Here is a 25905-nt window from a genome sequence, read left to right as displayed (position 1 = left end):
CTAAACACCGCGTTTCCCCCGGAGGGTGAGCGGGGCGTGCCGCCGAATGAAGCGCCACACGTTGGCGTCCGTGACCCCGGGGAAGCGCGCAAAGAAGGGCTTAAAAATGTTCGCCCCGCTAGCATAAGCACTGCCATGGTGGGCCCCCTGGATATGCAGCATGTGCTTAACTATACAGACAATCGTGCGCATAATGCCTCCGCTGTACAACTTCCTGGCAACCAGCTGGCGCAGCAAAGACAGAAGCTCCGCCATCTGGGGCCCATATATGTAGCCACTGTGGTAGTAGTGCACCCCTTCGCGCAGCTGAGAGAAGAACGCTTCTACATTGAGCAGGACGAAGTGGACGATCTGCAGATTTAGGTGCTCCTGCTTTTCGTTGTGGTAGGCGAGGAATGCCTGCAGGAAGAGCCGCGCGTCTCGGAAGTTGTACGGCCGGGGGGTCTCGAGCGGTTCGGCGGGGGGTTCACCCGGCGTATTTTCACCGCTCATCTCACCGCTGGTCTCACCGGGGGTCTTCTCACCCGACCCCCCGCAGAACCGCCTGTACACGGAATAGAAGAAGGCCCGGGCAAATGCACACACATGCTCGTTGCGCTTCTCCCGGATGAGGCCCAAAATGTTCAGCAGGTACGTGTGGGGGTGGGTGCTAAACTGGTGGAGGTCGTGTTTACTGAGCACCTCCAGAATTCGCTGCATGCGCCCAGTCAGCACTCTAAAGACGTCGTAATTTTCGCTCTTCAAATTTTGCAAATTACAAATGTTAATAAAAAAAAATATGTCGTAGATGTTCTCCAAATTTAGCGCGTTTGAAAAATGGTCCAGAAGAAAAAAAAACTTTTTCCAAGGGGTTATTAAATCTATTTGGAAAAAGGAAACGTACTTAAACGCCTTGATGATGATGTAAAGGTCCTCGTACATGTAGTAGGCGTATTGGTCTATGAAGGAGAAGATGTTGGTCTCTATTAACTCGTGGGATGCTTCGGATACGATGCGGAGGACGTCTGCGTTTTGGTAGTAGAGGAGACTGAGTAGGTACATGCTGTGTAGGAATTTGAGGAGGTGCAGATTTTTAAACTTTACGAAGATGTGTATGTCGTGGGTGAAGTCGTAGAGGAACTGGGGGTCTCTGAAGGCTTCGCGGCTGAGCAGGTGCTTCCGCTGCAGGGCGCGCATATGGCTTCTGCGGGAGAGCAGGCGGGGTAGGGCGTCAATGTTAGGGTGGTTGCCCCGATTGGGGTGGCCTCCCTCACTGGGTTGGTTGCTCTGAATGGAGTGGCTGCTTTCACCGGGATGGCTGCCACTATTCGGATGTCCCCTCCTCAGGACGTAGCGCGCGCCCGCGAAGAGGCGGCGGTGGTAGTCCCGGAAGAGGGCGGACCGCCTATAGCCCAGGATGATAAAGGAGAGCACCCGGTTTATCTGAAAATCCTTCAGCAAGCTCTTCCGCTGTAGCAGCTCGCGCTTGCACCGGGTCACCAGCGCGCTGTACTGCTCCCCATGCTGCAGCTGTTCAGAGTTAAAGAAAATGGCCAGCACGTCTTCCACTTGAAATAAGGAGAGATTCTCCAAAAATAAACCCACCAGCCTTTGCACAGTTTCCTCCTCATGAGCAAACTTGCCAATCATTAAGAATTGCAAAAAACTGAAAAGGAATTTGATGTCTTTCTTCCTCTGCTGCATGTGCTGGATCTCCAGATAGGCCATGTAGTTTTCTTTGTTTTTTTTTTGTTCCTTCGTTTTTGAGTCGTAGAAGAGGACGTCGCACACGTCGCTGCTGCGCGAGAGGGCTTGGCCGCTGCGCACGCTTTCGATGGCGCGCTCGGTGTCCTTGGCGAAGTGGGCCAGCAGCCGGGCCGCGCCCTCGTCAGCGCCGCCGAGACGGTTAACCCCGCCCGCACCGCCAACACGGTCAACACCACCCGCACCGCCAACGCCGCCCCCGACGTACCCGTGCTTCACCAGCAGCGGCACGAGCAACTTGAAGTGGCCGAAGTGGAGCCTGGAGAGGTTCGCCTCGTCACCCCGCACAAGCTCAAAAATCCTGCTCAAAATGGACAGGTTAATTTTCGTGTGCACCTCGCTCCCGTAGTAGGAGTACTCATTTAAGTACGCCAAGAGGACCACCAAGGAGTCGATGCTAAACAGGTGGAGCGATTGAGACATGATCAAGAATAGCAAATTATAAATGTTCAAATTAATGTAAAATAATTTCAACCTGTTCATATATTTCAGCAAAAAAATTATGTTTCTACTGTTTAAAATGATTGTCCTTTCTCTCTTTTCTTCTGAACAGTTCATTTTTTTTCTGAACATGTACAGGTAAAATTTGAGCACCTGTTCCAGGGCATCCGTTAAGTAGGCAAATCGTCTATCATAAATATATTCCATGATGTTTAAATTTTTAAATCTGCAAATATACATGAACATGTACATAATGTTGATTACATTTTTTCGTTTGTTTTCACTGAATAGCTCCAGCAGTGCGCTCACGCTTTGGCTTTTTTTTATCTCTTCATTTGTCTTCTTAACCTCGTCGTCCACGCTAAACATGCTGGTGAACTTGCTCCTGATCAGCTTCTCCACCGTCTCGTCGTCCGCGACGCGCCTCTTGATTTCCTCCTCCACGTGCCTCTCAAAGGGGTGTCCATCGCCCCCGCGGTGGTGATCGCAGCCGCGGTGGTAACCGCCATCGGTACTGCTACCCCCATCTGTGTTGCCATCCCCATCCCCGTCGCCCCCTCCTGAGACGCCCCCCTGCGCGAACTGCCCCTCCACCTGCCGCACCGCCTCGTCCATGTCGCCGCCTCGCTCGCGGTCGAACTCGCGCCGGATCCTCCTCAAGAAGTGCACGCTTTCGAGCTGGTCCTTCTCCGTGCCACCAATATGTATGTCTGCCTCTTCGTTTGGGGTACCCCTTAACTTCTTTTCCTCTCCTGCTTTCGAAGCGGACTCCCCCCCTTGGAGGTCCTCCCGACCGAAATGCTTGTCCCTTCTCCCCTTGTAAAAAGGCCCCGGAAAGTCATTTTGGTAGTTACTCAAAAAATCATTCAGCGTGTTCACGTCCACCCGGTCGACTAGCTTCTCTTCGTCCTCCTCCAGCGAGAATTTCTCCTTCAGGGGGATTTTTTCCGGCAGGTATTCCTTCCCCTTCAGCACTCGCTCGTAGTCGTAGCTGTATTGCATGTTCTCTTTGTTCCCCCCATGGGTAGGGGCCCTCCCCTCAGGGGGAGCTTCTCCCTTAGTGTTTGCCTCTCCGTTAGCGTTTGCCTCTCCGTTAGCGTTTGCCTCTCCGTCTGCGCCTCCCCCGTCCGCTGCTCCCCCGTCTGTTCTGCTTCGAACCAAGTTGGCCAAGCTCCGGGGGTCCCTCTCATAGTTACAGAAGTTCACCTCCAGCAGGTCCTTCTCACTGATAGCGTCCATCTCCTCCTCCTTCCTCCTCTCCTCTTCCTCCACCTGCTTCTGCTCATCATCTTCATCATTAAATATCTTATCGAGCTCTCTGAAGAAATTCTCGTAGTAATCTTGCTCTTTCTCATTTTTTTTTTTTTTTTTTTTCCTAGTGTAGGTTCTACTAATCTTGCTTCTGCTCTCATGTCTAGGGGCGTGGGGGGCAATCCCGTTTAGGTAGCCCTGGGGGGGGTGCCTCTTCCTGCAGTGGAGGCTCTGCGTTAGCAACAGTAGCAGCGGAGCTACATAGAGAGTCGCCCCCCACATTGTGGCTGCACCGCGTGGTCCCCCTGCATTAGCCTCCCAGGAGCTGCTTCACTTTCTCCCCTCGCAACCTTTTCTCTTCCTTTCCCTGCAGCTTCTTCCCCCCCCCCCTGCTTGCACACAGACGCTCATGGCTGCATTAGCACGAAATGACCGCCTGCTGGGGGAGGCATGCTCACCTTACCGCTGCGCGAAGTATGCCGCAAAAAAAAAAAAAAAAAGGACGTAATAGCCAAGTTATACCCAACTAGCATATGGGATACCTTTAACTTGCAAATGAGCAGGCAAAATTGATCACCTAGGGGATCCTTTTTTTTTTTTTTTTTTCTTTCATTAACACAATTGACACCGATGCGGGTTAACCTGAAGGGTGCAAACCAATAGGAGGTACCAAATTTTTTTTTCACAAAAATGGGAGGCAAAAGGAGAGTAGGCATTGGGAACTACGCTTGGCAAGGGTCATACCCCACAGTGGGACATGTGCAGCCTTTTGGATGAGAAATTCCCCCCTCCCCCTAAATAGGGGTACCTCCTGTGCATAGGGGGGAATTTGCCTCCCCGTGTTGGCTACTCCTCCACTTTCATTTCGCCATGACACGATACAAATTCTTTTTTCACATTTTTTTATTTTTTTTTGGGGGGACAGAATTTTTACAAAGATGAAGAAAAAAAAGGTTAGCAATGTTGGTCAGGTTCAAATGAGTAGGGTGCAATAATAAATCATTACGCAAAAGGGGGCAGCAAAAAGGTCGGTGCTCATTGGGTGGCTACTTGCAAAGCTTGATGACGCCGGACAGATGAGCAGCCCCCACCAGCAAACAGAGCTATCCCTCCAATTGGGAAGTGACAGACCAAGGTGCATTTATTTTATAAAACACAAATTTCGCTTGCGGCGATTCATCAGCTGATTGAAGAGCCAGTTCATCGCGGGCTCCACACCGTGTCCTGTTTTGGAGGAGCATTCTGCTAAGTGGCTTTTCCGAGGGAGGGGGGGAAGGGAGCAATGGTTAAGTGCGCACGTTTGAGTAAGCAGCGTTGGTGTGTCCGGACGGGGGCATTTGCTTGCTCGCAGGGATGGCCCCTCCCGCAATGCCTCGTTTGCTCAGTTATTTATTTATTTATTTATTTATTTTTATTTATTATTATTTTTTTTTTTACTTCCACTCCTTTTTACCAGTTCCTGTCAACGATGTGGTCGATCTTGAGCTCGCTCCTGACGTGCTGCAGCAGCATGCAGCTCTTCTTGTCCTGCTTGCTGGCCACGACTAGGAAGTCGTCAACGTGGTTGTAATCCTGAAGGACTTTGTAGAATCCCTTTTTCGCTGCGGGGGGGGCAAGCTGTGAGGTGACTCTACCGGCGGTGGGGAGGGGCGACGACTCGCCAGCGGGGGAGAGGCAGCTCCTCGCAGTCGGCATCTCCTGAGCGCATTCATCCTTTTCTTTTTTTTTCACTCTTTTTTGGCGCGTTACCTATCTTTAACCTCCCGTGGTCGGAGAGGTCGATGCAGTAAATGACCGCGTCGATGTCTAGCCTGTTAATGGACGCCTGCGGGTGGGGGAAAGAACCATTCGTGCAGTTAACTCAGCTGCTGTGCGGGTTGGCAGCGGAGGAATAACTCGGGTGCGCGCCCACGCAGGCAATCTCCGTGGCAGTTGCGGTAAAGGCCGTCCGCCCGACCAGCCCCGCTGAACGGGCGCCTCATCATTCGTTTCTTTTTATTTTTCTTATTTTTTTTATTTTTCTTATTTTTTCATTTTTTTATTTTTCCTCTTCGCGGTTACGTCGTCCTCTATGCTGTAGCGGGAGTCCCATATGATGATTGAAAATTCTTCGAAGTCGATTTTTTCCAGCAGGAGGCCTGGCGAGGAGGGGGTAGCGGTGGAGCGGTAAAGCGGTGGAGTGGCAAAGTGGCAAAGCGGTGGAGTGGCAAAGTGGCAAAGCGGCGGAGCGGCAGAGCGTCATAGGGCTGCCAATTTTCACCGCTCATGGGGAGGCAACCCGGCTGTCTCTCCACTCCTCGCCGCTCACAGGGGGGAAGATGGCCCCGCTTTTCTCTCCGCCCACCTTCCGTCGGCTTGACCTTCAAAAATCGGCTGTGCAGGAGGTACTTGACGAGCGTGGTTTTCCCACTTTGCGCTGGGCCACAAATTCTAATTTGGAAAGTTATCTGTTTGCGAAAAAACTTGTTGCAGCAATCTCGGAAGAATGACGCCACAGCATTACCCATTATAGTGGTGCATTTGGCATGTGTGGGGCAGCCGGCTTGGTCGGTCCGTATGCTCCTCTGGGGGGAAGTCTCTCACGTGGGGGTTGCGCCACGCCAGTGTTGTTGCGCCACTCTAGTGGGTTGCACGGGTGACCCCTCAGAAGGTGTCGATACTTCTTGCGTGCTACTTACGTCCGCTTCGTCCGAGGCGCTGGCGACGCGTAGAAATGGTTGTCTAATGCGGGTTAGCTAATCAGCCCTACTGAGGTATTCCTTCGCCTCCGTTCGGGGTGGGTGGGGCGTCTCTCCTCTCCGAGCGCTTCCGCGTTTGGGACGACCTCCCATTCAACCGCTTCCCTTTCTTTCCGCTACCTCTTCTGACGCGTCGCGTGGCATCGCTTCAGGTCACCTCGCGCCCCGTGCACACCTGCCGCTACTCCCATTATTATTCTTCCTCCCCACCCTCGCGCGCTCCAGTCAGTTTAAAAAAAAAATGAGCCAAGCGTGCACTCGTTTTCAGACTAAGGTTACCATTACGAATAGCAAAACGGGGATGCCGCCGGAAAAAAAAAGCATACGCAAATGCATTTCCTTTGGCAAAGGAAAGGTCCTACACATCTAGGTTTCTATCGTGTGCCCTCCTTTGTATGGTCAGCGAAATGTTCCATAGCGTTAGGTTTTCCTCGTTTGGAAAAGAGAAGGGGAAGGAAAAAAAAAAAAAAAGAAAAAAAAAAGCAAAAAAAAAAAAAACACCCAGTTAGCAACGCGGCTAAATGGCTCCCTAAAAGTGCAAAAAAAAAAAAAAAAATCACCCATTCGGTTAAGCGGCCGGTGAGTCAGTCATTCATTTAGCCATTCATCCAATCAGCCAATCAGCCAGTCGGCCAATCGACCAATCAACCGACCAGCCAAGAACCATCGCCCTACGTTAAAGCGGAACGCGCTTCCCCCTTCCCCCGTTTTGAAGCCCCCTTTTTGCTCACCGCGCGCGTACACAAGTGTGCGCTTAGCAGTGCGCCATGTGTACATGCCATGGGGGGCTGCTCAGCGGTGGAACTGGTCGGCGGTGGAACTTACACACCCATGGGACAGGCGCCCGCAGCTACACGCGCCTCCGAAGCAGTGTTCCCCCTTTGCAAATGTGTAGAGTCATCCCAATTGTAAAAAAAAAAATAAAAACGAACCGATCGGGGAAATGAAAAAAAAAGTGCGGGTACTTGCCAAGCAAGTCTAGCTCACACTAAAACAAAAAAGCGAGACTGCAGTTTACCCCAGCGTAAACATCTCCGGAAGTAGGCGGACGTACGATGCATGCGTTTTCGGTGCATAGAGCACTCTTCCACTTCCGGTGAAGACCGCCACCCCCCGGTGTAAACGCGGCAGTATTTTCCGAGGGAGCGGCAAACCATATGCCGAAAAAGCTGCGCGCGGACGTTCGACGTGAGTAAATGCCAAGTGGAGCAGCTGTGCATGCCTCCCCTGAGTGGCTAGCCTAACGGAATGGGAGTCTACCGGGCGAGGAAAACTCTCCTCCAAAGGGAACCGCCCCCAACATGGCTCCTCCCAGTTGCGCGTCCACGCTCACACACAGGTGTAAAAAAAAATCTAATTCGTTTGCAGCCTCCGCTGCACGCCAAGCGCGCAAATGTTAGTTAAAGGAGTTGCGAAAAGGGAAGCGGCAAAAGGGGAGCGGCAAAAGGGGAGCGGCAAAAGGGGAGCGGCAAAAGGGAAGCACAATGTAGCAAAAATACAAAATTGCAAAGCGGCAAAGTGGCGAAGTCGCAAATGGTAAACTCCCAAATGGTGCGTCTTTTGGCCCCATTTGAGGCCCCCTTTTAACCGCCCACTTGAACCGCTTAACTGCACCCCCTTCCTGCCCATTTCTGCAAAGCCGCGTCAAACGTCAACCCAGCCCCCCACGCAGAAAACCAAACTTGCCAACTCCTCTAAGTCCTTCCTACACACCCGGTGCTTCCCGAAGGGGGGAGGGCCAAACAGTCTGGAGAGACGGTCCTTGATGTAATCCCCTGCACAGCTCTGAATGTAAAATGTATTTCTAAAAAAGGTCAGCAAAAATTTATTTCTCCGGGCCTGCAGTAAGTCCACCTTATCTGGCGTGGCCCGTGCCGTCAGGGGAACAACCACCTCCTTCGCTAGGACCTGCCTCCTCCTCTCTCGTGGCACCACACCTGGTTTACAAAAAAAAACATCCAGGAGGGCGCGCATCAAATGGCTAAACGAAGGGGTGTACTTGCCCTCCCTCTTCAAATCGACGTACATGTGCTGGCAGAAGGAGGTCTCGTCCACCCTGTTAGCCTTGCCAACCTCGTTTAACCTGTTCGCCGCGTCAACCTCGCTTAACCTGTTCGCCGCGTCAACCTCGCTTAACCTGTTCGCCGCGTCAACCTCGTTCACGCCGCTTATCGGGGAACCCCCCTTGGGGCGCTCCCCCCCGCTGCGCCTCCGCCACAGAAGTTTGTTCTTTACCAACTTCACAATGGCTGCGTGGAACATGGTGGCGTACTCCTCCAGGAAGTGTATGTACACTTGGAAGAGGCACGACGAGAGTCTACCCATCTGGGTGGAGGAGTCCCCCCCCGGGCAGCCATCACCAGGGGGGTTTCCCTCCATGGGGGAATCTACCATAGGGGCATCCTTCAAAGGGGCATCTTCCATAGGGGCATCCTTCAAAGGGGCATCTTCCATAGGGGCATCCTTCAAAGGGGCATCTTCCATAGGGGCATCCTCCACAGAGGCATCCTCCTTCGTGTGCTTCTCCACGCCATGCTCTTTCACTTCACCACTGTTGTGGGTGTCCTCCTCAGGGTCATTAGCGGCGCCCCACTGGTGGTCCGTCACCTCCGCCAACCCCCCCTCCGCTTCGCTCTTCTTTGCTTCCCCCTCCTTCGCCTCGACCTCCTTCGCTTCGCTCCCCTTCGCTTCCCCCTCCCGCAGGTGATGCAGAATGACGAATGAATCACTCAACACCCGCATGTACACGTGGTTACTACACAGCGTATACAAATACCGGTTGCTAAAAAAATGCTCATAAAAGGTACAAATGAGACGAGGTGGAATTCTAAACGTGCCATCCGTAGTTATAAAAAAAAGATAATGAGAAATGAGGGAGGATATAACGAGGGGGAAATAAATCTTTGCGCTTCTATGGTAGTACTGCATGCCAGTCCGCTTGATCGTATTCACCATGAGGAGGTGCTTGTTCTGTTCATCTCGCTCCTCCAGCAGCCTGTACTCATCGTTTACGTATATGAAGAAGAGGAAGGTGTTCTGCATCTCCCGCATCAAATTTATGCCCCCCACAATGCTTAGGAAGTTGGCCGGCAGGACCTTCACCAGGTCCAAGTAGACAAAGAGCGAAATGATGTTGGCTTCGTTCGTCACTTCGTCCACCGCTTCGTTAGCGGCTTCGATCGCAGATTCGTTCGTCGCTTCGCTCACCTCCACGCCCCGCTCGTACAGATTCAAAAAGCGCAGCAGCACCTTGAGCGTGTACTGCAGGTGCACATGGAAGGTGCCGAAGAAAACCTGCATCACCCCCAGGGCCAGCTCCTCGGACTGGATGCCGCCCAGGAGAGTCCCATAGAAAAACACGTAGTTCTTCCCCACGTCATTTATAAAAAATTGCTTAGTCAAAAAGGAGAGTAGCAACTGTTGTGTATCATTGTTGCGAATGCTTTTTAAGAACAGCCGTTCGTTCCTGCTCCGCGAAGAGGACTCCTCTCTGCTCCCACCACACAGCAAGTGAAATAATATCTTCGTGAGCATCGTCAGAGCGAGGACCTCTTCGTACTTGTTCATCTGACACCCCAGTACTCTCCACAGCCTTCTTGAAATGGTAAAAAAATAGGGGTTCTTGGACGAGCTGATGTAGAAAAGGAACTCCACCACAGCTGTGCACACTGACTGGCACTTCAGCGTGTCGTTTGAAAAACACTTCAGCTGGTGGATGATTATCGCGCACAGGAGTTCGTACGGGAAGTGGAAGTAGCACGCCAGGTGCCGGCTCCCCCCGTCCGCCCTCACTGCCACGTCGGCTTCGCCGCCCAATTCACCGCCCAGCAAAACGAGCCGCAACTTCTTCAGAAACTCCGCATGCACCAGGCAGTGCTTAAAATAGACATATCGGTACCGGTGGCTAGTCAGCTCCTCCATTATGTTTGCGTAGATGATTCCCAGGACGTTCAGCACGATGAGGTCGCACGGGTGTGTCACCCACTTGGTATGCGACTGCTCCCGTTCGCGCTTCGTCTGGGAATTCTCGCCGAGGCAGCGGCTACCACGGCCACGGGGTGGGCTACTCGCACCAGATGAGCCGCTACCGCGACCGCTACCACTACCGCTAACACTATCACTATGACCATCGCTGTCATCGGGGCTGCCCCCTCGCCTCTCCCCCGCACTGGACGTGCCGCTAGACGTACCGCTAGACGCACCGCTGGGCACCCCCCCGTGCCCCTCGCCAAAACAGTACAGCCCCCGGTTGAAGGCCGAAAACTGGCTCCTCCCCCCGTGGGCCAGCTTGCCCAGCTTGCCCCTCTCAGTCGCATACGCGTTCAGCTTAGTCAGCACCCCGTTGGGGCAGTAGACGAAGATAGAAAAGAGCACACACTCGATGGACTTCATATACAGAAGGAACTCATCCGTGAAGGGCTCCTTCCCCTTCCCCACATCTATGCATCTGGCGAAATGGAATCTATACACCATCAGCAGTTTCGTGTACTTGGTGAACATGTCCAGTAGGACGTATTTTATTCTCTTCATCACGGTTTGCAGTTTGGTGGGCGGTTTGCTTGGCGGTTTGGTGGGCGACTTGCTTTGCGGCTTGCTTTGCGATTTGCTTTGCGACCACCGACGTGCTCCGCGCCAGTCGCTCCGCGAAAGGGGGTGAAGGTGACCGCTCCTCCTCTCACCATTGAGCGCCCCTTGGCCAAACCTATTCCACACAAAGCCAAAAACGTACTTGAAAAAAAAAAAATACTTTTTAATTTTTTTCTCCAAAAAGATAAAAATGGTGATGATTCGATTGATGCTCTTCCCTCGGAGGTCTTCCCTGCAGTTGTGCAAGAACTTTCTGTTCAGACAGAGCGTCCGGTAGAGCGATTTTACGATGTGCGGTTCGGTCGATTCGCTAGCTGACTGGGTTACCCCGGTGGGTTCCAGAACCCCCTCCCCCTCCTCGTCCTCCTGTACATCTAACACGCAGCAGAAGAATAAAAAAATCTCGTTATTCACCCGATTGGTCTTCTCCAAAATGGCGTAGAACAAGCAGAACAGCATGTAGCAGGTTTCCTTAAAATTGTGAGCATACTTCTGGAGGCAACTCCCCCCCACGTGGGAAGGTGCTCCGCGGGAGGGGAGGATCATCTCGCTGAAGAAGGTCTTATTATGAAGGTATATACAAATCTGGTCGATCACCTTATTGAAGCATTTGTAAAAGAGCATAGTCTGCTTGGGTGTCTGCTCAATATTCTCGTTATAAAAGGAAACCATCACGTGCATGGTTTTTAATATATCCGTGAAGAAGAGGTTAAGAAAGAGGACGTCGTTCTTCTGGTAAATGCATTTGATTATGTCACTTAGGACTTGGTTGAAAAAGGAGAACAATTTTGTGAGTGAGTCTTGATTCAGGTGGTGCGTTATTTTCATCGCCTTTAAGATGGTGCACACGAGGACTTTTAAAATGTACAAATTGGCGCTGCGCGACTTTATTTCGTAAACAAATTTGCTCCTGTCCTCATTCGCGGTGGCGTCATCGGGGTGCTCCTCTAGGCAGTCCCCATTTTTCATGCACACGATTTTGTCTTCAAAGGTGCAGATGTATATGTGCCCGGGGGTGTCCTTCACGTAGGTGGTTAATTTGGTGGGTCGCTCCCGTTTGGCGTCCCTTTCCGACGTTACATCATTCGGAGAATGTCTCCCCAGCTGCGTGCTCTTCCTGCGTACTTCTTCACCACGCTGATCGGGGGTCCTTTTTCCACTTTGTACCTCCGCCTGCTGCCTACGGTGAACCGCTGCTGAGTTGGGGGAGCTCCTCCTCAGAACGGCCAACTCGCTCACATACGCGGCGTACGTAGCACAGGCGACCGCGCCCTCCGCCAGCAAAGCATGCACATGGTCAATTAAACTTAAGCAAAAATCGATCAAACAGAAAAGCACATCTGAGTAATTATCCTCATGCTGCCTAACATAGCTGAACCACTTGTTTATTTGCTCCCTCGAAACGTATTTCAATTCACACTGGGAAATGAAGATCTCTACGAAATCCGAGTCGCTCTTTTTTTGTTCTCCCCAAATGGCATAGCCATCTATCACGACGCTCGTCAGCTCCAGCAGCACGTTATAAACGTTGTTCGCTTCATTCAGATGCAACTCCAGGTAGGAAGACAGCAACGTTTGGAAAATACTATCATTATTAAAGTTGAAGGAGATGCACACCTCAATTATGTCTAGCCTGTTAATCCTTTCTATAACTTTTTTAAAAGATGTGTAATCTGTTAGTGGCCCATATTTTTTTACAAATGTGGTGTAGGAAAAGAGGAATTCATAATACCTGTTTTCTTCCTTCAATTTGTTTAAAAAGGTAATTACATTTTTTATGATTTTCGAGAAAATATGTTTGTCATTTTTTATATGGTCAAACATGTACAACGTGTTTTGCATCAATTTCGTGTGGTCTTCTTCTCCCCATTTGTATAATCCCCCGGGGGTGCCACTACTGCTGCTACAGTCCCCCTTGGGCATGCATTTTTTGTTCACGACCCCTTGGCTATTTGTGCTGTTTTCATTGAACATCATACGCTTGCGTGTAGTTGCGCATCCTTAAGAAGGAGGAAGCGTCGAATGGGCTCCACTCGGGGGGTACTCACGCTGGGATGCCTCAGCTGTGCGTTTGTGCGTTTGTGCGCTTGTGCGTATGTACGCATGTATGCATGTAAGCTTCAAGCATGTATGTGCATTTAGCCAGTTCCTTATTTCGTCACTTGCTAGCCCTTCGCCTTTTTTTCCTTAAAGCGATCAAACAATTTGGCGCAAAAAAAAAACTCCGTCGTGAATGCATAAATGCGGCTTTGCTTTCACGTAAGGGGGCAAAATTGGGTTGAAGAAAAAAATAAAAAACAGCCAAAAAGGCGCACCAACAAGGGAATAGGAAAAATAAAAAAAAAAAAAAAAAACAGCGAACAGAATAGAGGAAAAGAAAGAAAAAAAAAAAAAAAAAATCTAAAAAGAACAAAAACTGAAGAAAAAATATGAACAAGCTAGCCATTCATCAAAATAGAGAAATACATCAAAATAGAGAAATACATCAAAATAGAGAAATGCATCACAATAGAGAAATGCATCAAGAGGGACCTTTGCGTATTTTCCGCAGATGCCTTTTCAGCAGTGTAGAAAATAAAACACACACAACAATTTGCGATGGCGATTGTCACGGTTATTATGCTGCTGCTCCTACCGGTGGGGAAACTCCAACAAGTTTATTCATTTCACGCAGGGGAAGCAACACAAAAGGGGTGGAGTTGCCAATTGTGGAATGACCCCAGCTAGCGATTTTAAAAAAAAAAAAAAAATATGAACGGTGTATAATTTTTTTTCAATTAAGTTTCTCAACAACCTGAACAAGTCATCACTTTTTAGCAATTCTATATAGAGTAAAAAAAAAATCACAAAAGACTATATCGTTTGTAGTAAAAGGAAAAGGCCAGCAGCTGCTACACTGTGCGTTTTTCCGTTTAAAAAAAAACGCGGTGGGCCCTATTTTGCTCATTTTTTTCTCCTAAGGTGAGCAAAACGGAAAAGGGGAAAAGAGGGGGCAGCACACAAGGCGGGGATCAACATGAAGTGCCCCAAAACAGTTCGCCAAAAAGGTTGTACATAATACATTTTTGCTTCGTTAAGTGTGAAGATGGGGGAAAAGCGTGTCACATGAATGTTCCTCTTCCGAAGTGGCAACCTTGCTTCCCCAGCTGCGCACTCCTCGCAGGGAAGGTACGTTCCCAAGGTCAGTAAAACACATCTTCATTATTTATATCCATTAACTCCCCAACGTCGTGCAGCATCTGCGAAAAGGCGCGCAGGAAAGGGCAACATGTGTGTAGTAGCAGCGCATCGCCCCTTTCGAACTGCCGCTTGGCCAGAAAGCAGCGCGTTCGTGTATAGCCCTACTTCCATTTGGTCGTAAATGTTAACTGCTGGGATTTTGACGAGCACTACGGGTTCGCGCATCAGCTCGGTGGGGACTGTGGGGGAGGAGAAGGAAAAATGGGGGGGAACAAATAGACAGTGAACATGCGCATGTGCAGTATCAGTGCATACGTACACTCTTGCAACGGGTACGGCAGCCGACGTGCATCATAGTTGTGGGCGCCCCCCATTAACCGTCAATTTCCGTGTCCACGTCAAAATGGTCCCCGTCCGCGTTTGCCTCCGTCGAGTCGCCACCCCCCGCGCCCTTTTCCCCGTGGTTGTATCTGATGGACATCCGCCTGTCTATAAAGGTGGGTGAACGGCGAGATGGGGTGTTCCTCCGGTTCGTCACGCGGGATTGCCACGCGGGTTTGTAGTGCAGCCTTATTTTGCAGGCATATTGTGCCCCCGCCTCATGCCGCCTATGCAGCGGGCTGGCCATTTTGTTTATCACTTTTCCTGGTGCGCCCGCGCAAGTCCTCCCGCATTTGGCGCGACAACTCCGTTTGCCCCTTGACCAGAGCCCCCAGTTCCCCCTCCTGTGCATGCAGTGTGTTCATATCAAAAGCGTCCGCTAAATCGTCCTGCGGCTTGTCATCCCCCTCATGAAGCATTATATTCATTAACTTGTCCCTTTGCTCGTTGGACAAATTTGCGGAGTAGTCCCTATAGTACACATTCAGGGGGCGTTGCATTCGCTTGGCCCCGAGGCAGATTTGTTCACCCAACGAAAGGGACAGGAAAAAGGAGAAAATAAAAAAAAGGGGAGTCATTTTGTTTTGACGCGGTGATATTTTGCACTTGTCGCTTTGGTAGGGCACCTCCTGGGAACGGTCGCATCCCCGGGATGGAAACGAGAAAAAAAATCGCAGATTTGCCAGGTTGTTGCTTTACCAGTTTGCCGCTTTGCCCCCTTACCAACAGCGGTGAGATCCCCGAAGAAACACATTTCGACCAGCGCCACAGCAGGCAAACTAGGCCCAAACATCCCCACGGCGTTTTTTACCCCCCATGGTGTGATTAACGCTGGTTAGAAGAAGCGCGCCTTCGCATTTAACCTACAGCCAAATGTGTACATACAGCGGACAAAAAAAAAAAAAAAAAAAACTAAGTATGAAAAACGAACAGCGGTGGTGGGACAAAATAAGTAGTACCCCTTAAACATACTTCACAACGTTGCACCTCTTGAGCATTGCCATGTGTCACCAATTTGAGACCTCCTCCGAAGTGAGTCCTCTTTAAAATGACTTCCCTCCCGGTGGGGCCCTTTCCCTTTGTTCGCATGAAAAGGGGCAGCCAAATTGGTGGCTACCCTTTTGCGACGTTGCTTTGTTGCGCTGAGCAGACCGGCTGGGAAGGGTGTGACCCACAAGTTGGTGAGCCTCTCTAGTTGGTGCGCTTCTCCAGTTGGTGTGCACACAAGGGGTGATAAGTTTCTCCCCTCCCGATCGCTCAGGAAAGATAAACTCCCATTCTCCATAGTTAACCCCATTTTTGCGAAAAAGTTCTGAACGGCAAGGTGAAAATGGGTTTCCCTTTTCGAGAGGCGTCCCATGTGTGCGCGTTTTTTTTAAGATCACGTGGTAGGTTTCGCCTTTTCAAAGTTTCGCCTTTCCGAAGTTTCGCCTTTCCGAAGTTTCGCCTTTTCGAAGTTTCGCCCTCCCAAGGTGGTGCCCCAACTGGGGGTTTTTCCTTCTACGATAGGCGCGAAAACGGGGCGTGAGTGACGTGTCAAAAAAGGGGGATGCCAACCGGGGTGCTTCACAGCTAGGCGGTTTGCTCCTTGACAGCTTAACCGCTTAACCGCGCAACGTAGGTGGACCAATCTCGCAAAGGAAAAAACGAAGCTAAGGTGAGGCAGCACAGATGGCCACTCCCCCAACGGGAGAACCACTGCGCGGAGGAATGAGCACCCTGGTGGTTGAGCCAAAGTTAGAGAGAAAAGGAAACGTGCAATAGGGCGGGCATCAAAACTGTTTCGCCTACTTTAACCCATATTTTTTCTGGCACCTCCTTTTTGTGCCTTTTTTGGAGAAACACTCAGAGTACTCTCCGTTAAGAGCCTCGGGAGAGACAACCCCTTTGGCCATTAACACCAACGGGTCAACGTCCAACACCGCGCTCTCCTCGACTGCCAGAATGACCCCAGGTGAGACTCGCCATGCGGGAAAAAAGGCACCCCCCCTTGTTGGTGGTGTCGCTGGTAATCCTAATTTGCATCTTAAGGAGTTCCCTCGAATGCGTAAATTTAACTCCTCGGAGGAGGAAGGCGGCCCCGGTCAGCAGCCCCAAACAGGTAAAGGCAAAGGATCAGAGAAGGAGCAACCGAATGAAGGGCGCCAAGTTTTACATCCCCAGCTGTGGAGTGATCCCAAAAAGGGGGAAGCGAACCAATAAGGAGATCTTCAAACTGCGTAGGGGCTGCGGCACGACGTGCTCCTACGAATGGGTAGAGAGAGACGACGACGTAGAGGTGAAGATCTGTCTGGCCCCGGATGTCACTTCCGACGACATTCAGTGCAGCTTAAGGAGCGACTACCTTTTTGCCAAGCTGAAAAACAAACCGCAGAGTCTCATAGAGGGGAAGCTAAAGGGACAGGTAGACACAAACCAGTCGACGTGGTTCCTAGAAAAGGGTGAGGACTTCTCCCTTTTGATGATTCATCTGAAGAAGAAGAAGGATAGGGGGATCAACGAATGGGTAGGGGTCATCGAAAAGGAAAACATCCTTCACCTTTCATATGATAATGCATCGTCAGGAGAAAACAACTTCAGCGCATCTGCACATGTGAACGCCCAACCGAATGAGCTCCTCCTGAGAGAGGTATTTCCCAATGCCAAGGCGGACGACGTATTCAGCTTCATCCTCAAGTGGGCCAACACCAAATCGAATGGCCAAAACGAATTTGGCATCCCCAGGATGAAATTAAAAACGGTGGCCACGAATGATGAAGACCAAATTGAAATCATCATTACAGGGTTTGACTTAAAGTGGGAGGCGGAAGACAGCTTGGTAATCAAATTCAGCTCGCTGGAGAATGGAGTCGAAGTGAATGTCCACAGGGGGAAGGTGGCTAGTGGGGTTAGAGGCCTCCACGGAAATATGGTCAGTTTTTTGGTGAAGGAATGCGAGCAGAGGGTACTGAAAAAGCTGCAACATGACTTGAAGGGAGTTTTTTATTTAAACCCGACTTCGAAAAAGGCAGAGATGCTCATGCATAGACGCGCTCCCCAGACGAACTACGACTACGTGTCGAGTGGGGGCGCGGGCCCGCAGCACATCTCCGTGAATAGGGAAGAGCTGAGCGGAAAGCCCACAAAGGGGGGCAGTGCCAACGGGGCAGACCACGGAGCGGCACACGCAGCGGCACATATGGAGAAGGGCACAAACACGCAGAATGCCGCAAACACGCAGAACGCCACGCACATAAGGAAGGACTCCCCGCAGGAAGAACTAATCGTCGAAGAACTGAAGCTCCACTCGAAAGTTAACCTAACCTGTGAGGACAAATCCAAGGAGCCCGAATTTATGAAGCACTGGTCGGAGGAGAAAAAAGTAGAGTTCAGGAGGAACTCCGTTTTGCAACTGAAAAAGAATTTAGAAATGTCGCAGGAGAATAAACTCACCATGAAGATGGAGGACTACGTCAGCTACATGAAGGTGTCGTTTGATCTGTCTGATGAGGAGGCCAAGCTGGTGTGGAGGAAGGGCATGGCTAAATCGGACGAGCAGAAGAGCAAAGAGCGCTTTTACAGATTCGTGGAAGTGGAGAGGCTCACCGACCGGATAGGGGTGGCCGTTCCGGGGGGAGCGGCCAACCCAGCCGCGAATAGCCTCGGGGAGGAGGACTCCCCTTCCTACTGCCACGCGGAGGAAAATCCCCACGTCGTTGACTTAACTAGGAAGGAAAGGCTCCACGAGGGGGAACGCACAGCGGATGGGGAGGATCACACAACAGATGGGCAGGATCGCACAACGGGTGGGGAGGCCAACCGAAGCGACATCAACCGGCGCTTCTTCAACTGCCTGGAGGAGGAGCTGCTCGACCCGGAAGACAAACCCAAACTGACGTTGCACGAAATGTACATCAAAAGTGACCAGAGGGAAAAACAAAAAATGAGAGAAAAATGGAAATTGAATGAACTAAGGTTAAACACGCTGATTAGCGAATTGGCCTACGCAGAAGAAGATATGATCCCCACCATCTGCAATAACTACCGGGATGTACTCCTCAGCGATGAGTATGCCTGCCTCATGCGAATTAGACTGCTCGAAGCTCCCCCAAAAAATGCAGAAGAAAAAAGAATCCTTAAAATTGTTAACTCCTTCGCATTAAGTCTCTACGATGATATAAAAATTATTATGGAGCATGAGGAAAGGGAGCACTTGAAAAAAATACAACTGATTTGCGAAAAGGCTATCCACGATGAGAAGGGACTTAATGAGTTTATAGAATCTATGAAGCCACTTCTAGATTACTCATTCCTTGGTTATATAAAACATGCCATACGGATGGAGAAGCGCAAAATCAAAATGGAAAGAAAGGACTTCAGAGAGCAACCATCCGACTGGCTAATCATCCTGATGATTATTCAAAAGGGGATCTACTCCATTTTGGAAAAAGACATATGGGAAGACGTCATCAACATCACGACCATCATCTGCCAGGAACAACCCTCCGTACGTAAGACCATGCTCACCACCATGGTTGCCTCCATGCCCAAGGCCGACTGGATCTTTTTCAAGGACGTCATTAAAACGATTTATAAGAGTGTGCAGGAGAGAAAACTCACGGCCAACCATTTCCCCGAATTCCCCCACATCCCGGAGGCCATTTTCCAGCTGAACTACGACGTTGAGAGAATTCTGCCTGACTGGTTCATACGGCAAATGCTCGACGAATACGACAAGTCCGTCGTGGAATTGATGAAATCTAGGAAGCCGCTCTTCTGGAAGATGAAGGAGACCAACTGGGACAAGACCTTCGTCGACCAGTTCAAGCGCCTCCAGGTGCAGCAGTTCCAGCGCCACGCGGCGGGGGCAGCGCCAGCCGATTAGCTCGTCAGCGGCGTGGCTGGCGAGCGGTTCGGCAGGACAACGCTGCAGCGGGACAGAGGCCTACTCTTCGCGTACCCCCCCACAGTCGCCGTTTTTTTCAAGCTCGTTTGCCCTTTCACAGATCGGCTCCAGCGCAACGCCTCACTGGGAAAGGCCCACGCGCTGAAAGGGGCTGAGCGGACGGCCTCTACCCCCCCTCACCGTCCATTTTCCACGTGTGCTTCATCACCGCCGATCCGGAACAACCATGCTTCAAACGCTAAATGTGGTAATGTTCTTTTTTCCAGTGAGTACAGCTACAGAGACTATTTGGCCGACGTCCGCTCGTGTAAAAAGCGGCAGCGCGAGCATTGGAAAAAAAAAAAAAATTAAGCCGCGAAATGAGCGGCTGCCTGAGCGGCGTCCCAGTGAAGAAGTCACATGTGGGGAGTAATTTACCCACCTGCCGAATGGAGGGACGTCCCCAAATTGTGCGAGAGCCTATCAGCGAATCGGCACCACAGCGCTCCGTTCAGCGCTGCGTTTTTTTTTATTTTTCCTTTTTTCATTTCCTCACTATTTTACCGTTTTGCTCGTTCATCCCCCCCCTTTTCCCCCCTTTTTTTGTCATCAATTTGTAGCCCATTTGCACAACTCGCGCGAAACTGAAATGGCCCGCGCGACGGTGGGCCGATGTGACAGACGACTCGCCGAACGGCCCAAACAGCAACTTTTAAGTAACCCCCGCTCGGCATGAATAAAGCGAAATATGTGCCCCTGTTGTGGAGACACACGGCGGTACTTAACAAAGCGGTACTTAAGAAAGCGGTACTTAAGAAAGCGGCACTTAACAAGGCGCTACTTAACAAGGCGCTACTCAACACGGCGGCGCGTAGACCGCATCATCGTCACGTAGGCCAATTGGAAAATAAATTTTACTCATCTGGGAAAGGTTAGTGTGCGTCCAGAATGGAGGGTTTTCCCCTCAGTTGAGCAGAATGAGGGGGGCCGCTTTTATTTTGCTGACAGGTTGGAGCTTCCTCCCAATGTTCATCACCCCACCTCCACTCCTTTGCCATTTTGGCCATCACATTGGAACCGCAAACGTATGCTTTCTCTTCCCCACCCGCTTCATTCACCCCATGGCAGATACGCACACCGTTAAGCGAATGAAGTGCCTCAACTGCCACAGTGACATCAGCCTTGACGTGGTTCCCCTCAGCTGCCAAGTAAGTTGGAGGCCCCTTCTCTCCCAAGAAAAGGGGTTTAAAGGGAAGAGCGAAAAAGCGTATACATCACTCCCGTATGTACCTATATGCCTTTTTATTTGCACACAGACCAGTGCGCCTTTGGTGTGTGCATCTCCCCTGGCCTCCATTTCGGCTGCCCCTTCCCCCTTTGCAGGCCTGCAGCGCGCTGCTCCACGTGGACACCTTCAAGCAGTTTACCTTCTTTGACCTTTTTGGCCTGTACGGACTTGCGAAAGGGGGGGCCCCCTTCCCGAGCAATCACCGCAGAGTAGCCACCACAGCGCAGCCACCGCATCGCAACCACAGCATCGCCACCGCAATGAGCCTCCCCTACCTGACCCCCTTCAGACGAGCCACCTACGACATAGACAAAGGACACTTAAAAAAAAAATTCAACGACATTCAAAAGTTGTATCACCCCGATAAGCATGCGCGAAATGAGCAGGTGGGTCCAATTGCATAAGCCCAGCAGGAGTCTCCACCTTTTGGCTGCCACCTGTGCGCATAGTTTCATGTGCGGATCACACGTCATGCCATGTCATGTCATGCTGCGTTTTTTTTTTTTTTTTTTTTCCCCCGCGTGGCCGAAGCTCGAACAGATAAACGAAGTCTCGAGCTACCTGAACGGTGCATACAGAGTTTTGCAAAATGACGTGGACCGGGCCCTCTACCTGTTGAGTGTCCAGTACAACTACAAGGTGAGCAGTTTGAGGAGGAGAAGTGGACTGTTTCGCCGCCGCCCCTCCCTCAACATACGTGGGTGATATGTGTGTGTGTATATTATATATATATATATATGTGTGTATTATATATATGTATGTATGTGTGCATATTTTTTTTTTTTTTTTTTTTTTTTATTTATGCGTCCTTCTTGCCAGCTTGACTCTTTGGGGAGTTTCCCCTCAGTGTGTACCTGGCGAGAAACGTCATAACAACACACATGTCGCCTTCCACTCTACGCCCCATTTCGAAGATCCCGGAGGAAGAGAACCTGGAGGACAGCGAGTTCCTGGCCGAAATTGTTCAGGTGAGTTCATCCCCCTTAAGTGGCGCGGCCCCCCACGAGGGGTGAAGCAGCACGCGAAGGAAACGCGTACCCATTGTTGCATCTCACAGCAGTGTTGCTTCCTCACCAACTTGCCTTCCCCTAGGTGAACGAACAGATCGGAGACCCCGAGGCGAATATTACCCTCATGACCAAGTAAGGAAAGCGAAGGAGAAGGACGTTCCCCTATGGGGGGGAAATGACCAAAGGCGCCCTTCTCCCTGGCGAACGCATACCACCCTGCATGCTTTCCAAAACTTCCCCCCCAGGGAGTACCAGGATAAGTACGAGGACCACATCGAAAAAATTAAACTCCACTTTGACGAAGGGGTAAGCAGCGCATACAGCCACTTCGCCAAGCCCAGCTGTGACCAATCAGCTTCATGCGAATGTGAGGGAGTTCCTTGGGTGAGGGCTCCTCCTCGTACCGCCCCCCCCTACACACATGGAGCGCTGTTTGTACGTCCACTTTATTTCGCCGCTCCCCCTCCCATTCACACGATCTTTTTACACGCCCGTTTGCCCCCCCTCGCAGAATTTTGAGGATATCTTGAAGGCCCTAAAAAAATTGAAGTTCATAAATAGAATCCTGGACCGTCTTCAAAACGTTTGAGGGGGAGAAGTAGAGGGGGGGTTAGCGGCCCCCCCATCGGGTTAGCAGCTCCATCGGTGTAGCTTTGTGACCCTTTTGCGCATTACTCTACCCTTTTTTTTTTTTTTTTTTTTTACCCCTACATGGCCACCTCATCATTTTGTGATGTGGTCCCCCTGCGTGAATTAAAAGGGGAGGGACATCTCTCCACGAGGAACGCACGTGACGTGTCCCCCTTCTCCTTCAAACTTCGAAATGGTCGTATTTGCCTGCGCCATTGGCAGCCAAGTCGTTAAAATGGGCACAGATTTAGTTCATTAAAAAAAAAAAAAAAAAATACGTACATATGAGCATTTATTTTTATTTATTTTTTTTTATTTTTTTTGCCTTGCAAGAGTGCAGCACCGGGCATGGGCCGCACAGTTCGCCCGCTCAAGTTGCGCATGCGGGCGTGTACTCCCACGGCGACGTTCGCAATCGCGCTTGGTACCCGTTCAGGTGTGCGTGTCGTTTCTCCCCCGTACGAAGTGCTCCCGCGGAGGGGCATAAAATCGCGAAGGTGACAAAACGCTTTCCCCTGTGGAGGTATCTGCTCGGGGGGAATTTCCCCCATTCGGTTGGTCGGCCTCTACTTCCGCCGCCAACTCCCCCAACCTTCGGTAACCTTCGGCAAGCTGCGCAAACCCGCGGCAACGTGCAGCAGTCTGTGGACACCAGCTCACCGCTTCAATGCCCGTGCAGCTTGCGCGACTTGTTAAAAATTTTGGTGGAGTATATTTCGATAAGCCACCTGAGCGCGCCGTGCACGCACAGGCCCAGCAGCGCGTCGTTATACACACGCAGCCCGTAGTATATGGGGAGAATCAGGCAGACAATGTAGAGCAGGTAATTCTGTATGACCTGCTTGGTCATGCGAAAAAATGTAAATTGGAGCGATTTTCTTGCTGACTGGTCAGGCGAAATGGACTCCAAATTTTTGGCAATATTTTCGATGGGCGATTTGTATATGATGTAGGAGATGATCGATCGGTTGTAGAGGTCTTTAATGAGGAAGAAGACTCTGTTCGCTTTGGTGTCCCTTCGGTTGGGGGCCTCCCCGGGGGGGTTCGCCACATTCGTTTGGTTATTCGGTTCGTCATTCGGTTGGTCGTTCGGTTGGTCACTCGATTTGTCACTCGCTCCGCTCGTCGCACCGCTCGTCTCACCGCTCATCGCTGCACCCCTCACTGTGGCGGATTTCCCCCCTTTTTCCAGCGCGGCCGACTCGTGCGCAATCCTCTTCAGCCTCTCCGAGTAAAAATTCACAAAAAGGAAAATCGTGTCATGCGCGTAGGTAGCGAGTCCGTTAAAGCAAAGGAGGAAAGTCTTAATCATATGAATGGTCATTTTTTTTAGAAAGGCCATATTGGAAAAGTACTTGGCCTTATACGTAAGAAGCAAATCAGTTTGCTCCAAAAAATTCGTGTCCCCTATTTTGTTCTTCCAGAGGTAACAATAGTGTGTATTAAAATGGAAGGAGCAACTGAGCAACGTTAAGGTAAATACACATCCGATGGAGACCTCAATAAATAACCTTAACGTGTCATTGCTTGTACATAACATTATGAGTCCAATGAGTCCCAATATATGCACACTGATCATGTACGTGGCCACGTTGCTTTTCACATTTTTGCAATAATTATTAAAGTAAAAATTTAAAAACAAAATGGCATACGTCAAATATAAAGCGAAACTGGCGATTGCATTCTTCACATAAATCTGATTCTCCACATTTCTTATGGCGTAGTAGGAAATAAAAATCCCAATGAACATTTGCAGTATTTGCAAACAGGTTATAAATTGCCTGACTTTGTACAGAATTTTTGGCACAATGTAAATAAAGCCAAAATAAAAATACATGATCGCGTGGACTACCAAGTTTAGGAAGACAAAGTAATGCGCGTGAGAAACTAACTCCTTTTGAGAATACAGACAGTATATAACCACACTTAAGTGATGGTAGCTGTGTAAAAATGTTAACTTTTTTTTTTTTAAAATTAAAAAAACCGTGTCTCCGTACTCCACTACCTTTGTCAGCGTGAAAATGCTGATCACTGCCCTCGTTTCCGGTCTGTACTCTGTCTCCTCCAGGATTATGCTCTTCAGCACATGCGGGTCATATATGAGGATCAGCAGCACTCCCATGAGGGAGAGCGCGGACAGGCACACGTTCCATGCCACCTTCAGCGCCTTGGCCTCGATCTCCTTCCGCCTCCTCATCACCTTCTGCAGCGCCAGCACTGCGGGGATGTACAGCAGCGAGATCAGCAGGATCGTCTTCTCGTACTTCCCCGCCAGCTCCCTGCCCTTCCCGGGCGCCCAGAATGCGCGGCTCAGGGGGGTCATCGCGCGTTGCGGTGTTGTGGTGTTCGCTGTTGCGGTGTGCTGCCGCGTGATGCCTTCTGCTTCGCGTTGGGGAATGCCTCCGCGCTTCGCTTTGCAACTGGTTGCTCTTAAATTTGCTGCCCTCACTGGTTACTTCTATTTTTGACCAGGCATTTGGGCAATTCTTGACTAGCTATTTTGGTTGCTCCTAATCAGTTATTTTTTTTTTTTTTTCTCCATTTTGTGCGCTTTATTTTTTGCTTCCACCGCAACCAACATGCAACCACATGCAACCAGAACGCCGCCCAAACGCAACCTCGTGCAACGATGCGCTGCCCCCATTTCGACGAGGTGGGCTGAGCGAGAAAGGAAGCGCTCAGTGAGAAAAGAAGCGCTCAACGGGAAAGGAAGCGCTCATTGCTCGGACCGACATCCTTCGCCTCGCACGTTCGAACCTGCGCATGTAAATGCACACGCGAATGCACACGTGTGTCGTGGGGACCCTATGTACGCGGATCCGCGCGCTCAGCAATTGACTCGTGCCCTCGTCGAAGAGGCGCGCAGCATCGTAAAAAGGAACTGACCAAATAGGAAAATGCACAAATGGGCAAGTGACCAAGTGGAGACGCGAGAAGAGGGGGTGGCAGCCGACCTACAACGCGACACTTGAAGGAGCCCAGGACGAACGACGCACGCGCGTCAGAAATGGATCATCTGGTTTACCCAACGGGGAACCGGCATACCTTTACTCACCTGAAGAGGTATGCCTCCGCTTGCACGTGACTGCTCTGCGGTTAAGCAAACCCAAGTTGGTGCTCCCCTTCGAGTTGGAACCCCCCTACCGAATTGAATTTTTTTTTTTTTTTTCTTTTACCCGCAAAGCGGCACAACCAATGTGCCCATCAACTTCACCTTGCAGTTGACCACGGGTGGAGCGAATGTCCGCCACGCAGCGAGGGCTATTTCATCACACAGTGCTACACTGAGGGAGGCCAGAACGGTCAAAAGGGCGACGTATCATTGTGGTTCAAATAAGGGGAGCTCCGCTTCTCCATTCCAGGGTGATCTCCACCTGTGTGCATGTCAGTTGGAGGGAAGCCGCAGGTAAAAAAGGGTTTGGACACGCTGCGCGCACCAAGTGGGGAAGTCCCCAAGGAGGTTTTTTTTTCACTCCATGTGTGTTGTCTCATTTGACTGCACCTCTTTGCCATCACCGCGTTGAAGCATACAAATGTGTCCATTCTTTTTTTTCTTCTTTTCTTCTTTTTTGACCCCACGTTGTTAAAAGAATGTGCGGGGTACCACTCGCGCGCGCGAAATGGAGGAAGAAAAGCTGTAAAACATTGCAAATGGTTATGCGTTAGTACATGTCCTCCTTTATGATTTCTATCGTTCGGAATGTTTGTGCGCCCACTTGGTTGTGCCTCGCGATTTTTCTTTTACCTTTTTCGAGGCGTTTTAATTATGCGTCCCCTCATGCATTTGGACGC

The 25905-nt window shown here is 50.5% G+C and overlaps 7 protein-coding genes across 7 annotated transcripts, besides 7 other annotated features; 2 read left to right on the top strand and 5 right to left on the bottom strand.

Moving 5' to 3' along the window:
• On the bottom strand, positions 1 to 3717 carry PVX_099445 (hypothetical protein, conserved; the record flags this gene model as incomplete). The annotated part of the gene is made up of 1 exon (XM_001614688.1): positions 1 to 3717. The coding sequence occupies one exon, from the start codon at positions 3715 to 3717 to the stop codon at positions 1 to 3; it is 3717 nt and encodes a 1238-aa protein (XP_001614738.1).
• Positions 3493 to 3521: a microsatellite.
• A 655-nt stretch (positions 3718 to 4372) lies between the features above and the next one.
• PVX_099440 (ADP-ribosylation factor-like protein, putative) lies at positions 4373 to 5942 on the bottom strand (the record flags this gene model as incomplete). The annotated part of the gene is made up of 5 exons (XM_001614687.1): positions 4373 to 4688; positions 4889 to 5036; positions 5185 to 5260; positions 5497 to 5573; positions 5780 to 5942. 5 exons carry the CDS (start codon positions 5940 to 5942, stop codon positions 4577 to 4579), a joined length of 576 nt encoding a protein of 191 aa, XP_001614737.1. The 3' UTR covers positions 4373 to 4576.
• A 1632-nt stretch (positions 5943 to 7574) lies between these two features.
• Positions 7575 to 7606: a microsatellite.
• Positions 7607 to 7817: 211 nt separating this feature from the next.
• PVX_099435 (hypothetical protein, conserved) lies at positions 7818 to 12737 on the bottom strand (the record flags this gene model as incomplete). Its single annotated transcript, XM_001614686.1, has 1 exon — positions 7818 to 12737. The coding sequence occupies one exon, from the start codon at positions 12735 to 12737 to the stop codon at positions 7818 to 7820; it is 4920 nt and encodes a 1639-aa protein (XP_001614736.1).
• Positions 12435 to 12458: a microsatellite.
• Positions 12738 to 13942: 1205 nt separating the features above from the next.
• Positions 13943 to 14749, bottom strand: PVX_099430 (hypothetical protein, conserved; the record flags this gene model as incomplete). The annotated part of the gene is made up of 4 exons (XM_001614685.1): positions 13943 to 13999; positions 14106 to 14179; positions 14319 to 14429; positions 14581 to 14749. The coding sequence occupies 4 exons, from the start codon at positions 14747 to 14749 to the stop codon at positions 13943 to 13945; spliced, it is 411 nt and encodes a 136-aa protein (XP_001614735.1).
• Positions 14750 to 16287: 1538 nt separating this feature from the next.
• PVX_099425 (hypothetical protein, conserved) lies at positions 16288 to 19185 on the top strand (the record flags this gene model as incomplete). The annotated part of the gene is made up of 1 exon (XM_001614684.1): positions 16288 to 19185. The coding sequence occupies one exon, from the start codon at positions 16288 to 16290 to the stop codon at positions 19183 to 19185; it is 2898 nt and encodes a 965-aa protein (XP_001614734.1).
• Positions 17281 to 17307: a microsatellite.
• Positions 18736 to 18756: a microsatellite.
• A 408-nt stretch (positions 19186 to 19593) lies between the features above and the next one.
• Positions 19594 to 19622: a microsatellite.
• Positions 19623 to 19635: 13 nt separating this feature from the next.
• Positions 19636 to 19663: a microsatellite.
• A 643-nt stretch (positions 19664 to 20306) lies between these two features.
• PVX_099420 (co-chaperone Hsc20, putative) lies at positions 20307 to 22072 on the top strand (the record flags this gene model as incomplete). The annotated part of the gene is made up of 8 exons (XM_001614683.1): positions 20307 to 20393; positions 20569 to 20633; positions 20763 to 20859; positions 21005 to 21112; positions 21388 to 21441; positions 21566 to 21615; positions 21729 to 21789; positions 21995 to 22072. The coding sequence occupies 8 exons, from the start codon at positions 20307 to 20309 to the stop codon at positions 22070 to 22072; spliced, it is 600 nt and encodes a 199-aa protein (XP_001614733.1).
• A 705-nt stretch (positions 22073 to 22777) lies between these two features.
• On the bottom strand, positions 22778 to 24436 carry PVX_099415 (GNS1/SUR4 domain containing protein; the record flags this gene model as incomplete). The annotated part of the gene is made up of 1 exon (XM_001614682.1): positions 22778 to 24436. The coding sequence occupies one exon, from the start codon at positions 24434 to 24436 to the stop codon at positions 22778 to 22780; it is 1659 nt and encodes a 552-aa protein (XP_001614732.1).
• Between the last annotated feature and the right edge of the window lie 1469 nt (positions 24437 to 25905).

Source organism: Plasmodium vivax, chromosome 7 (assembly GCF_000002415.2).
Source record: "Plasmodium vivax chromosome 7, whole genome shotgun sequence".
Taxonomy (NCBI): domain Eukaryota; phylum Apicomplexa; class Aconoidasida; order Haemosporida; family Plasmodiidae; genus Plasmodium; species Plasmodium vivax.
This window is presented reverse-complemented; position numbering and strand designations above follow the sequence as displayed.